At 50.0% G+C, this 15,053-nt stretch overlaps 1 protein-coding gene across 1 annotated transcript in view; it reads right to left on the reverse strand.

The window, feature by feature from the left end:
- RAD54L2 (RAD54-like 2 (S. cerevisiae)) overlaps positions 1 to 14,078 on the reverse strand; it is a 36,472-nt gene extending 22,394 nt beyond the window's left edge. Inside the window, 1 exon segment of the mRNA NM_001293318.4 lies at positions 13,931 to 14,078. Coding sequence (NP_001280247.2) covers positions 13,931 to 14,078 — 148 coding nt within the window.
- Between the last annotated feature and the right edge of the window lie 975 nt (positions 14,079 to 15,053).

Consider the following 15,053-nt stretch of genomic DNA (forward strand, 5'->3'; position numbering starts at 1 on the left):
AGGACCAGCACCCAGCACCAGCACGGGCTATGTCTGTGCTGGGTGAGACCAGGGCTCCCCTTGCCTTACCAAGGCTGAGGATAAGGGGAGGTGCAGGCTTGGTCCCACCACCTCACCCTGGCTGCCAGTGGTTGTTGTCCTGCTAAGTCACAGCCACACGACACTGCAGGATATGAGCACAGCATTCTGCTCAGCCCTGGAGCTGGAAGGTGCTCTCTGGGTTATGTGCATCAGCTCCAGCATCCTCGATTCTCATTGCTGGCTGAGTTAGGGCTAACCACCCCAGTGCTGTCACTCGTGTGTGTCGCTAACCAGACACGGGCTGTCACGTCGGCATGGCGATCAGCGCTGTTACAAGTCTGAGTAGTACATTTGCCATTTCTGTAAATGAAATGTGTCTGTAAAGCGATGGTGCTGCAGATTCAGGACTGTGAAACATACAGCCTGCAGGTCGGGGGCTGCCCTGGGCTGGTGGGAAGGGCTCTGGGTAAACTCTGGCACAAGAAACATGGAAGGAGCCCAACCAGGAGAGCACACAGCAGCCAAACCATCTCCAGGCTCCTCTCGGAAGGAAGTGAGCCCCGACCAATGGAAAAGTTTAACAGATAAGGCAGCACTGCCCTTCTGTTTCTTTTGTCAGCAGCCCTTTGGTGCATTGGTTACCACGAGGTTATGCTGCACGGTAAAACCTTCCCGGCCTGAAGGAATCCACAGGCAGCAGAAGTGAAGGGCAGGAGATAGGAAGAAGCAACCTGAAAGCTAGAGGGAGAGCAAGCAGCCGAGAGAGCTGTGAGGCAGGCTGGAACCTCCGGCAGCCAACTCTGGTGACAGACAATATATCTTCTAACCCGGGGATTATGCAAGCAGAACCAGGCCCGCGTACCGGCCGTGGCCGCGTTACATAAAGCCCCAGGAGCACTTACACAACGCCAGCAGGGCACAGGTAGCAGCCCCAGCAGGGATGCAGAGCTCCAGGGGACGTTTCCATAGCGCCGGAGGAGCGCAGGGCACTGCCCCACATCTCTCCTCCACGCACAGCCCAACACACTTCTCCCAGGGGATGTCCTCCTACCTACAAATGCCCCCTCCTTTGCCAGCCCTCCCTCCCTCTCTCTCAGCAGAGGGGCAGGGAAACAAAGCCAGGAAATGCACCCACCACGCAGCGGTGCACCGGGGATGGGCTGCATTTCTCCTTTACGCAGGGGATGAGTTACATAAACCTACCGCGCCGCAGTCGGGAAGCGTCTCCAGAGCTGGAAAGTGTTCAGCAAACTGCGTGCAGGAGGGGCTGCCCCTCCCCGCCCCGGTTAGCCCAGTTAACCAGTAACCCAGGATAGAGCTTTGCCAGCCACATTCAGAAGAAATAACCAAAGGCATCCAAAGCACGAGGAACCGGATCTCACCCTCAGAGCTCGCTTGTTCTCATAACACTTCCAAACTTTGAAAAAGAACAGTGGTTTTGTGTTGTTGTTTTTTCCCCATTAAGGTGGATAAACACTCATTTAGGTAGCAAAGCTGATTTCCGCCCCCCTGGCACACACACACACACACATTCAGAAAATAGATGCAGACGGGGGCTCAGTGTGTTCCCAGCACAGCGGGTCCGGCCGGCTGCTGCCATTCCTCTTCTTAGGCACAAATTTCAGGGACTAAGAAAAGAGGACGAGCGAGGGAGCAGGCACTCTGCATTATGCAATGATTACATAAGCAGTAGTTTACACTAGGTAGCCGGGAGTTGTGGCGTTAGCTTTATGCCAGGGTACCCTCAGGAACAATACAGAGGGGATTACTGCTGCCACACGCCACCGAGGCCACCAAAACAGCCAACAGCGAGCACCGACCGGCTCAACTCCCATCTCTGCCTTGAGCCCTCGCCAGGGCTTCATGCAGCACCTGGTCAAAGCGAGGCAGGGAGAGGCATCTGCTGCTCCTCACTCATAGGAGCTGCGTGGGAAATAACCCAACACAAAGCATCGCCCCTCGGTACCCACGTGCTTCTCTTCCTCTCCTGAAATGTGTTTTCATGCTTGAAAAGCAAAAGTTGTGTCGTTTGGTTTGGTTTGGTTGTTTTCAAGCTGTAGGAGAACTTGAGCTGCATGGCCCTTTTCTGCTCCGCTTCCTGAAGCAGTCTGGGAGGAATTTGTATGGGCTTTGTTTAATGAGGGAGGCATCGCTTGGGAGAAAAATGCAAATTGTTGAGTTTGAGCCTGTGTGCCACCGCATTCCTCTGGCACCTCTCCCACCCAGCACAGCCAGAGCAGTGACCGAGCGCTGGAGAAAGCTAATAAGAGCAGGATGAAACAGCATCCCTCAAAGAACTGTTTCTGGCTCTTCCTTTCAGAATGCCAGCGCTGCCTTGTGTGCTGCTACAGCGGTCTGCCCAAGAGCTGCCAAGCTGCTTGGGGCGCTCACACGGCGTCACAAGGACATCCCTATCCAAAGCACACAAAAGCTCATTACAGACTGAAGATGGCAAGCACCAGTCCTGCCCTGGGGCTGCTCACGTTACAGCCAACCCTCTGGTCAGAAAGGAGGATGTGGGTCCGTGTGGAGTGCATAGGGCTCTTCTTAAGCAAGAGCCACCAGCCCGAGCACAGCCATTCCCCATCAGTTACGGGGCTCCCTCAAACAGAGGGGCTTTCCCACCAGCAGCACGCTGTGACACACCTCACCCCGGACGTTCTAACTTGGCAAGGACAGTGCTGCACAAGGAAGGCTCAGCTCACCTGCACTACTGCGCTCCTATGTCTGCACCAATGACCCAAAATATCCCTCCAGCCCCAAAAACATCTGGAGGGCCTCTAACCTTGTGTCCTCCCCCTGTTCATATGACCTACAGTCTCACTTCCAAAAGCATCCTCCCCCCCCCCACCCCCTTCTCCTCTTTATACACCTATTATCCAGACTGAGTTACATAAGCCACTTGTCTCACCCTTCACTTATCCAAACTCACTTTGCAGTGCAATTCCTTTCTCTTCTCACCTGACGCTCTCCCAGAACTGGCCTCCTTGTCCTGCCACCACCACCAGAGAGATGAGAAAGCAGGAAAAAGATGTATTCTTTGCAAGGATCCACATCTCTCCACTAACAGACAACAAACACTGCATGGTTTATTTCTATACAAACTCCTCTTGAAGACCACAGTGTCCCAGACTTGTACAACAAACAGGGCTGGGACTCCTGGGGACCACTCTGAGCAGCCCTCTCAGAACCTGGGATGTATCTCCCCGGGAGCGAGGTGGTTTCTGCAAGGACCTGACCTCACAGTAACGCATGACATTACACAGGTAGAAAGTTCTTCAAATCCCAAGTTTTGTCTTCCGACACACCCACAGCAACCAGCCCAAGAGGCAGCCATCCCCAAAGCGTGCACTGCTGTGAGGGTCTCACCAGCGTGTTCCAACGGATGGAGGGAGGAAAAAGGAGCCAAGCAGCCCTTAGCCCACTGGCACCGAGGGGGCGATGTGGGGCGGGCAGCCCAGCTCTGCCCAGCAAGGCACCAGGCACTCATGGGCGCTCTTAGAGCTCTGATCAAGCGAGCTGCTGGGGAAAGCATGCACTGAGCTGAGGGGGTGGGGGAGACTGCACTGCCATAAAACAATACTGATCATCAACAACTGCCTCCTCTCTCACTAAGCGCTACTTTTGCAGTTCTATGATACAACAGCAGGAACAAGACAGCCAGACCCAGCACGTCACATCACTTCGGTCTTCAGAATTATACGCGCAAGGAAAGAGTTTCCTTCTCACATCCCCTCCAGCAAAGCAACGAGCACTGCAAGGCTCTCAACATTCAACTGTTTCCACCGCTGCCTGAGAGTTAGGAAACTACAGCTCCCGGCACACGGCGAGGCTGCTCTGCAGGAAAGCAGGAGGGCAAGGAAAGCAGAAGGAAACCAAACCCCGGGGTCCTACCTGGGAACTGCTGCGACTCATCCAGGAGCAACATGCTGCCCGGCGCGCTGACTGCTGCCCGCAGCTATTCTGGGCTCAGGGTCTTCTGTATGAAAGTTTCCAGGCACTCCCAACAACTCCTTATCTCTGCCCGCAGCCACAGATCCGCTCTCACTGGCTGCTCGGCTGGCAAGCGGGAAATGCCTCCCGATAAAGCAGTCCAGGGTACAGGCAGGGAAACCTGTACTTAAGGTTTCTGAAAATAACTTTGGTAAATAGCTCCTGGTGCGCCAACCCACCGAGCCGGGACTCAGCGTGCAGACATCCTCCCTGAACTCAGCCGAGGCGGAGCGGGGTCACTGTTATATAACTGGTTAAATACGCCTCGTGTTCAGCCTAAATAAAAACTGTCACCGTCTCCTCCCCGGCTGAGCGTCAGGCAACACAGCCCTGCCCCGGGGAGCTGCTGCTGCGCCGGGCTCCGCTGCCCACCTGGCTGCGGGATGCGCCTGGGAAAGGGGGTTTGGAGGCACGGTGGGTGAGCGCGGGGACGGCTGGATCCTCTCCCCCAGCCGGTGCTGCGGGGCTGCGCGCTGCTGGGATCGGGTCCCATTCACGCAGCCCGAGATCCAGTTCAACTGGTGGCAGGGATCGAGCCTGGGAATCAAATACAAATCCTTACATAACCGGAGGGCTCCGGCGGGGCCCCGCGCAAGGGGAATCCCAACAGACAACAATATGGTCTGGGCAGGGGCCGGAGGGATGGATCGCCGCTGTGCTTCCCCGCCGCACAGCACCGATGGGGTGGGGGGCCTGGGGTGCAGCAGCGTGCAGCCCTCTGGCTCTGACAACTATCTGTATCTGCGGCGTGGTGAACTGCTTGCACCATGCCTGCTGGCTTCCAAGAAACCGGCACAACCAAACCCGAGCAGTTCGAACCTGTTTGCTCAACAACAGGGAAAAGAGCATCCCATTGGTCTCACTGAATCGGTAACTCCTGCAGCGCTGCCTGCCTGCAGGACGCTCGCAGCGCAGCGAAAGGGCTCGGAAAGAAAGTTCCAAGTTTATAAGGCAATGACCCAGCAGAATCTGCAGGGCACATTCAGCTCTGAGCGTGCCGTGCCTTCCTCACCACCACCCATCTGCTCCGGGATGTGGCCAAAACCCAAAGATCTGCAGGTCCAGCCCAGCCCTCCTCAGCACCATTGACTTCTTTGTACGTCCCTCCACAAACAGAGCCACAGACAGGAGCAAATACAGCCTGGGGGTGATGGACACGTGACGAAGGCAGCTTGCTATCAAAGCCAGCTCTTTGCTTGGGACAACTGGAAGCCAAACTCCTGCTTGGGCTACAGGTGTGCAAGCAGGCAGGGCACGGCACAGGCACTCCTTGTTGTGAGACTCACCACTGATGAGACCACCACCACTCAGAGGGTGGTGGAGCACAGGGAATGCAGTGCTTCAGGGTATGTCTTTAAAACAAACCCCACATGCCATTTTCATAACTAGAGCCATCTACATTTTATCAAAGAAGAAGATGGTGAAGTTAGTTAAGAGAGAAAAAAGTAGCTTACAAGAGGCTTGTTACCAACATAGGCTTTCCTCTTTGTCACCAATTCAAGCACTCCAACACAGAGGAATGACCAAGCACCACCTCTGCACCCGACCTCGTGGATTTCTGAAACCAAGAAGCAAGACTTAAAGGCAACTGTTTGTGTAAATACAGCTGGGTGCTTTCCAAGGCACGGCTGTTACACTCCCAAAGCACAAGGGAAATGGAAGTTCAGCACGTGATGGAAAATGTGACCTGCACCTGTCCTTTACCAGGTGGAATAAAAAGGGAATTTCCTTCTTTAGCTTACAGTGCAAGATGGAAAGGAACTTCTCAACACAGCAGCACTACTGGTGAGGCCATCACTGTGGGAAGCACACATCCTGCAGCCCCGAACCACACCTGCCAGCAGCAGCCAGGTCACAGAACAGCCTCCTCCTGGTCGGTCATCTCCTTACCGTTAAGTCCATTTACTGAACAGCTTTCTATCAGGCCAGCCTTGCCAGCAAGAAGGACGATCTCCCTCTCCTACACCACCCAAAGTCCCTGCTGGGTTGAAGACTCGTTTGCTTCTGAGTGAACCAGAGAATCGTTACGGCTGGAAAAGGTCTGTAGAGATGCCCAAGTCCAGCCATTGGCCCATCAACACCAATCCCACCACATGCTGCACTATCAAAAATAAAACGTTGAATATTTTGAGGCTACCATGGAAAGCTCATCAATATAATGAGTTTTGGACTGAACTGTGAGGTGTGAAATCCAATCCGTATTGTCTCATTGTATTTATATTCATACAAATCTTGGTTTATTGTCCTTGCTACCTAAAGTCATTCTCCATGAGACACCTGAAAATCCCTAAATCATGAGGGGCAGCTTGGGTTTGTACACGATGCAACAAAAATCTACGAGGCTTGCTCCAAAATTAATGCCTCCTATTTTATTCTGTTTGCCCACAATGTCAGAGGCGGATGTTGGTAGGATGGCAGTATGGTTAAACCTTCCCACCTCTATTCCATGACATGTTGTTGCCATACGAGAGACGGCAGCAGAGGGGCAGTCTGAGAAAATGATTATCTGACATGCAAGCGTGTATGAAGCAAAGGTGTGCCATTGAATTCCTCTGTGCAGAAAAAATGGCACCCAGTGACATTCACTGATGCTTGCTGAATGTTTGTGGAGACCAAACAGTGGGCGTGAGCACAATGAGGCAGTGGGTGGTGAGTTTCAGCAGTGGCAACAGCCAGACTGGGTCACCTGCACTGGTGCGGATTGCTATGAGTGTGGTGAGCAGGCTCTTGTTCATCACTGGCCAAAACACGGAGATAGTGGTGGTGACTGTGTTGAAAAACAGTCCTTTGTAGCTGAGAGTTGGCTCTATCAAACAGCATCACTGTGCTCATTGTATCCATCGTAGCTTCTATGGAACTAAATAGGAGGCATTACTTTAGGAGCGACCTATGTAACCATCAATGACACGAAGCCATGAAGCTGTGCATTCCACAAATGCTTTTCAGAGCATCACTGTGACAAAACATGCACTGCTCCAGACTCGAGCCCCAAAGACTCAAAGACTGCTTAAACGTACTGAAGCAAAGAAGCCATGAGAAGCGAACCATCTTGCCTAATGACTCAAGGGATTCACATCACAGACACTGTCAATCAAAGCCTGTGATTCACAGGCTTTTCACTGCCCACCGAGACACAATCCCAGCATTTCTGTCTTCCACTTACACTTAAGAAACTGATTCATATCTCTTCCTACATTGCTGCTGCTGCAGATGGCACTGTGCGCTGTAGCAGGGGGGTTTGTACACCTTCATTCCATTTCCACTCAAGCTCAACGTTAACATGAAGCCCAACTAAAAGTACACAAAGAGTCACTTTAAAACTACTTTCAAGAGTTTTTCACACGCGCAAAGATGACCTTACAGCTGTTTTAACTGCAACATTTGACTGAGACCAGCAGTTTTTTCCCCTAACCCCAACAGATTTTACCTTGCAGCTTTCTGCTGCATCATTCCTGTTTGCATATTTGGAAGTGAGAACAAAGCCTTTGTGCTCCCACTCAGACATCTTTCCCTGCTCACCGACTGAACTGCAAGCTGGAGAAAATGTGAAGGAGGCATTCTCAGCACGTGTAGCACGAACTGCTGAGTACTGCACCGAGAGGCTTTGAGCCAGATGACGATGGACGTTGGTGGAAGTTCACTGCTGCAGGTCTCTTACAAAGCCTACAGCGACAAAATAAAACCCAGCTAATAAATACAACGTGATGCACTGTTTCAAAAGCCGAAGAACAGATGTCAGTTAATTAAAACAGCTCCTTCTCCTTCCAAATCTGCTGCCACTTCCTGGCCAATAGCAGTGGTTGAGCAACAGACAACTACAGCACTTTTATTGAGGCTGTCATTAAAAGCAGTACAACGCCAGATACGTTATAAAAACCGAAAGTGACCCCTTGCATAGTTTAAGCTCCAACGCAGAGCACGCAGAGATGTGTTTCTCCCTGCCTGGTCCATCTGAAAACAAAGGGAGCACTGCATCAAGTGAGAGGCAGAGGGATTTCAGCGTGGCTTCACCATGCAACCTTGGCAAAGCGGCTCTGCCACTCCTCCCTTGTTCGAGAGGGAAAACAGCGCAGTGCAAACTCGCTCATCAGCCTCCTTGTGACTCCACCGTGCTTTCAGGAGCTGCAGGCGGAGCGCAGCGCGGTGCCTCCCTGCCATCACTACGAGCGGTACAAAGTTGATCGCCGCAAACACGACACGGAGAAAAGGTACAAAGAGTGACGAGCGCGGGGTCCCCCTTTGGACATCCTCAGCCTCCAGAACAACACGTTTGTGGTCAATGGAACACAAACCTCCGAGCCTGCCAAGCCTATCAGAACAGCAGAGGGACGCTCCTGCTGCACCAGGAAGCCTTGCAGGCACTCTGCTCAGCCCATAACCGCTCGCTCCCCCACACCCCGTGCCCGGGTGCCGCTCCCATGCCCGTGCGGCTTTAAGAGCTCCCAGCACGTGGGGAGCGGTAAAAAAAAAGCCCCGCAGACGCAGCGCAAAGTCACGGACGTGGGCACAGCAGCGTTTCTATTTTGTGCACCCGCATACGCAACAGCTCCAAGGGAAGGAGAATGAGAAGCGGGGGGGGGGGGGGGGAGCGCACGCTGAGTCCTAACAGCGCATCATCTGACGGGATCAGGCAGCGGCGCGCAGCCGGCGGGTCAGGAGGATGCAGGGCTCTGGCGTCATCACCTCCTTTTAAAGCAGCGAAGTCATTCCGGAGGGTTATGCAACGTTCTGACGTCGCCAGACTCAGTGCCATCCTCTTCCAAAAGGCAGCTGCTGTCAGAGAGCCTGCGAGGGGGCAAGGAGACACGGGCACCGTCCTCCTGAGCTGCTCCTGCTGAGGGCGAGCAGAGCTGATGGGGCAGCAGCTGGGACAGTGCTCTGTGCTGAGCGCACAGCATCCTTCCTCCCAGCTGAGAGCTCGCAGGGCTGGGCGACAGGCAGCAATGGGAGCCCTGCTCGCAAGGAAGCAAAGCTCCCAGAGAAGCCAGGGGAACTTTGCCTTCCTGGGACAGGAAACCTTCCCTACGGTTTCAGCGTAACCTCTCTGCGTTACTCAATAGCCGGGATTGCTAAAACTGCAAATGCAAATCCAGCCCCCTTTTCACCTTTGATATCAATGACATCTTTTGTATTTTATTCAGCTGGATTGTGGAAGCACAGAGGACAGTCAGCTCCTAACTTCCTGGCTCTTAGGAAATCAACCGAACTCTCAAATGTAAGGCTTGCAGAGGCAGAGAGTGCATGCTCAGCAGACACAAAGCGACCTCAGAGGTGCTCCTGCCCCTTCCAGGGAGTGAGAAAGTATTAGGAAAAGCTTTAGTTACAGCAAGTCACTGGAGGAATGCATGGAGCACTCGCAGCCAGAGGCACACATGCTGCTGTGGGGCTGCTCCACGGGCTACACACCCTTATGATGAAACATTCAAACGTTCTCATCCATCAGGACCACTGATAGATGAGGTAATGCAGTTTCTGATAACAGTTCCCTAAGGTTCAGAACCACACCAGCATGCAGGTTATTAGTTCACAAGCTGATTCTTTGGCACATGGTGATTACTTCTGTACCTCTCTGGTATCACATACACCTGCCCCCCCAAGGCATCCAACCATTAGTTCAGCACACAGCCTACAAGAAGTCACTCACAGCACTGAAATCTCCCCGGTTGTTTAAAAACAAAGCGCACACTGACATTCAGGTTTGGTTTCTCAGATCAGGGCCAAGCAATGTTACTGTTGAGGTTTGGTTCCTCCAGAACAGAAACTTCCAGCTTCCTTAACAATAGCTGTGGGCAGACTCCAAAGGGAGCTGCATCCAGTCAGGGGTAGCCAAAATGAAAGAACTGAGATAGGAAAGTCCATCAAGAAGGAAAAAAAGGGAACGATGGCAGCCATCACTCCCCCCAGTACCCAACATTTGCCAATTAGGTTACAGGATCCATCCTTACGGGTACCCATCATTGGCATATGTACATACAGTGCAGCAGTGCTTAAAATTCAATTCCTTAAGGTAATCTTACAGACCATAGAATGGCTTGGGTTGGAAGGGAACCAGTGTTTCCCAGCAGAACACGTTGTGCAGTCCAGGCAAAAAGAATTCAGGTTGCTGGGACTTCCCTCCATTTGCTTGTACAAAAATACCATCCAACTCATGCAAAATTGCAGGTATGTTACTTTTGAGTTGTAGCTCCTATTCTTTTTTTTTCCACCTGCAGTGCAATTGTACCCCTTCTTGCACACACCATAACTGTGAGCTCCAAAGTGCCACAAATGAACATCATGCTCAACAAAATCCATTTTTGCTGTAATTTTACATGTTTTGCTCTTCAACTACCAAGCAGAAACTCCAAGCATGGCAGCACCCTTTTAACCAGAAAGGCATTCCTCCAGCAGGAGCCCAAGGAAAGCACAGACCTCTACAAACCTGCCTCACCAGTGGCTGTCTCTCAAGTGAAGCACTCCTGCTTTGGCATCTCGGGAAACTCAAAACCATGACTACCAAGCAGCATGCTCAAGTTCAAACAGAAAGCAACCACAGGAAGGCATTCTGGAGCACGCTCCACAAATAAGAGATGACTCTACTTGAAGCTGGCATAACATTATTAAATGTGACAGGCAGAGCTGAGCAGTTTTAAGGGGCTTGGATGAGAAAGAGGGTCTTTCTTTCCCCCTCACCAACCTTCCATGTGGATCCAGTCCCTCTGATCTCCTCTGAAGAGGACATGCCAGTGCCTTCACCCTCCAAAGAGGCTGGAGTGCACTCTATACCAGCGCCAACCGTGTCTCTCCTTCTTTCCCCTCTTCACGTCCGTTGGCAGGGCAGTACCAGCACCAGCCCTTCAGCAAGGAAGGAAGAGGTGATTCTTCTGAGGTGGGAAGGAATACAGATTGCCTCTGCCTCCTCCTGCCCTCTGTTGGTCAAATGTAGGTGCCACAGAGCCAGCACATCCCCAGGCCTGGGGAAAGGAAAAGGGCATGGGGGCAAGACGGGGGCAGGATGGGGGCAGGATGGGGGCAGGGCAGGAGACAAAGCTATTGGTGTGAATGTTGTAATATCCCAGTCGGAGCATCCAGTATGCTATTATTTGGTGCTGCCTTGTCTGGTACATCTGTATATTAAGAACTGCAGTAATAGGATGACACTGGAAAGCTGTCCATTGCTATACTCCAGAAGCGCTGATTTCAACCCCCATCTGCTGTACCACACACCTTGCAATGTGAACACAAGCAGTGTTGCAAGAGCAGCATCCAAATGCCTGCACTTAAGGCACTTTCAGACGCATGAAACAATCAGCTCTTAACAATTTTTCCTTTGAATTAAAGTGTTTAACCCATATCCTCTGAGGCAAGAACACAAGCAACCTGCCATCACCATTAATAGCACAATGACAGCAATATGTATGAGTAAGAGATTATGATTTTCAGAATAATTAGAAGATATTCAGAAGGTGGGAAAAACAGAGCATTATAATAAGAGTCATTCAAACCCTCCATTTGTTCCTTGGGGAAGATTTGAGGTATGATTTCAATGTCCTTTTCTGTTTCATGATTCTATGAAGACTAAGTTTGTACCATTTGAGTCTTGACCATCTACGTATGGGACAGTCCATACTGACTGCAAACTAAACTTCTCTGAGCAGAAGTAGAAAAAACTTCACCAGCATCAAAGATGGCACTATTAATTAAAAGATATCAAAGACAATTCTGAAACTAAAACCACCATGCTGATTCCATGTACAGCATGCATCAAATAGACCAGAATGGGTTCAACGTGCAAATCGAGTCACTGCCAACCCTGAGACTATCCACCATCAACAGGTGTGTGATACTGCAAGAAACATCCAGGGTTAACAAGTATTCCAAGTAACCACCAAAGCATGCAAAAGTCACTGTGAAGTCACTATTTTGCAAGACAACTGTAAAATTATTAGTTTTATAATTGTTGCATTACTACTATTTAAAACAAGTATTCATTTTCAATTTGTGGAAAACATATATGCCATGTGCCCTTCCAGGGAAATAACTGGGAAAGACTATTCATCTGTTAAATCTTTCACTGCTAGAAATGTGCAAGAGCCATTTCACAGCGGAAGGATTCCCCCAGGATCCCTCATGGGACACCTTCAGGATGACCACCACACCAGGAGGGAGGAGAACAGCACCGCTGGGAATGGGGAGAACAAAGTTTTAACAGAAGTTGTTAAAACTAAGATTTCTTCAAGTTTCATGGTATAAACATCAGAGCACTTCCTTCCTGCTTGGGAATACACTTAACTGCTCCCAGGAGGATTCTGATGAACGAGGGTCAGCTACACAAAGAGGACTACAGGCAGACAAAACACAACAGTCACAGAATCACTTAGGTTGTGAAAGACCTTCGAGACCACCAAGTCCAACCATCAACCTGACCTACCAAGGCCCAGCACTAAACCATGCTCCTTAGTACCATGTCCACAAAGTGATCCTCTTAAATTTGAAGTTAGCTATACTTCATAGTCCAGATAACAGCATCCTAGTATTCTGTCAGGAAGAGTTAAAGCTGAAACAATCTGACACCTCAGAGGCAATCTAGCTTTGCTCTGATTGCATTCGGCAGTTTTCTCCTTTACCTAACAAATAAATACAAAAACACTGCATTATCAGTATGCAAATTCCTTTTACTCCTCATTATTTCCATTGCTTTATCAGTCACTGAAGGAATATAAAATATAAGCACGGTATACAGTGTTCTGGTGGACACTAAACAGAGCCACTCCTCTGCTAATAGAAGTTCTTCTGAAATGTCACAGCTCCTCAGGCTCTGCTGGGTGCACGCTCCCGTGAATGAAGTGACAAGGTCACTGCCAGCCTCTGAGCCATCTGCAGCCCTGTAATCACCTCGTTTCTTACCACAATTAACGCTTCCACTGCTGATTTCTCATGAGAAAGTCACCATGCGACAAAAAAAACAGAGGAATAAAATTCATTTGTATCAACCTTTTCTCAACATTTTAAATCACAAGAGCATCTTCAAGTGGCAAGAAGGAATAAAAAGACTCAAGGACAAAGTACTTGAAAACCAATAATATTTTTGGAACTGGGACGAGACAATAGTACCTGTATTTAACACATTCTATGCTAAGACAAGGAGGCCTATTCTCAGTAGGACATAAAAAAACCTGTACACTCTCAATTTAAATCACAATTGAAATAACTGAAAATTGATCTTCAAGAATATAGTGGCATGCCCACTTGGTTGGGCCGTGGTTTAATGACACAAGGAGTTGGTGGCAAAGAGCACATGGAATTCCCACCTGCCATGCACTGCTACACACCCTACCAACAAACACTTCTGGGATCGGGTCATGAACCAGAACCCAAACTTGCTTAAAAGATACTTTCTAGAGCAGAGGTCTACAAACTGGTCCTAACTGAAGAGGATGCTGGGGCAGTTATAACCATGTGAGCACAGAAGGTGACAACTTTGTCAGTGATACCATCTTTCACATAGTGAAGAAGCTCTGCACGATGTCACAAAAGAGCAGCTCCCTGTTGATGAAGATGGGATAATTGCCAAGAACATTCATTCAATTGTTTACTTGTGGGCAAAAAGCAGTGATGTAAATATATTTAATTTTCCTAGATCCTTTTAGTAATCCAGGGAATTGTAAATTGATGTGTCCGTATCTTTAGATAATTGCTTTCCTAGGACACACAGCCGTTTTAAACATTCTAACCTCCTTACAGGCTATGCTTGTGGTTCGTAAGAAGATTCTCTGGGCCAGAACTCCAGTTTTTACCTACATTAAATCCCGACTTAAACTAACCACCCAGACATGCATGTCCCCCTACCAGACCCCAGACAAACCCTAACCAGCTTTGTGTAACGCCAACTTTGTGTAACAGAAGTACGCACAGATTCACAGCCCCACTCACTTACCACTCTCATCAAGTAAGTCCTCCTCATCATCCCCATCATTGTCCTCCTCCATCGCCTCCTCATCTTCCTCCTCCTCCTCTTCCATATCCTCCTGCTCCAAGTCCGGGTCCAGGTCCGGATCACTCCCTGAGATTGACTCGTCCGACATGATTCCCAGCGGTGCTCCTTGTGCATTACCTGCTCATGTTCCACTGTGAGGCAGCCCTGTGACAACAGAAAGCAAAGAGGTAGGTAAGGAGCCCCGTAAATCCCAGCCTCTGAGCACCACGGCTCAAAATGTTAGCACTGCTACTGCAGGGAAAAGTGTGGATGTCCTGGTCATCTTTTAAAGAGTAGTTACAGACTGAGCACAAAACCCTGTGTAGAAGGAGATGCCATAAGCAATGTACCATGATGCAGGCCCAGCCTTCTAGAACCAATATACCAACCAATCATTCAGAAAGCATGTCTTTCTTGGTATCTCTGACACGTACACAGCAGGAGGGCTCTGGTATTTACGTCTGATTATACAAAGATGCAAAAATAAATACGTTCTGTGAACAATTTCAGAATGCTGCAGTCCAGACACGAAGCATAGGAAAAAAGGATGGGCTCAGAAATTCCCACTGCTGTGCTACGCTGATCCCCAAGCACTGCAAGCATCACTGCAGGATGCGGGTGGCAAGCACCTTGTGTCCCAGCCATACCCACTGCTCCCCACAGCCTGCAGCCACCACTCAGCCACCAGAGCAGGGACAGCATTACCTTAATGACAGCACAGGCAGAAAACGACCAAGATCCCATTTGTAAAGGCTGTATATTCCTCTGTAAAGGGGGGCAAGAAGAAAAGCAAACATAAAGGAGGGATGGATCAGAGGGAATCGCACAGAGTCACAAGTTTATCCAGATCACACACTGCTGCTTCTGGGCATTGATGCTTATCTGGGTACTCCTCTCCTCCATGCACAAAGAATTATCATGGGTGGCTGAGAAGAAATACACTCTTGAAAGGAAAATAAAGAAAGCATCATGAGGAATGTAAAGCAAAGGATGCTGGAAGTCTGAAGGTTAAAGACAACTCAAGGCTCCTGGAGCAAGGCTGCAAATCTGACACGTATGCTGAATTATTCCAGCTGAAGTCATC

Source organism: Gallus gallus, chromosome 12, assembly GCF_016699485.2.
Source record: "Gallus gallus isolate bGalGal1 chromosome 12, bGalGal1.mat.broiler.GRCg7b, whole genome shotgun sequence".
Lineage (NCBI taxonomy): Eukaryota > Metazoa > Chordata > Aves > Galliformes > Phasianidae > Gallus > Gallus gallus.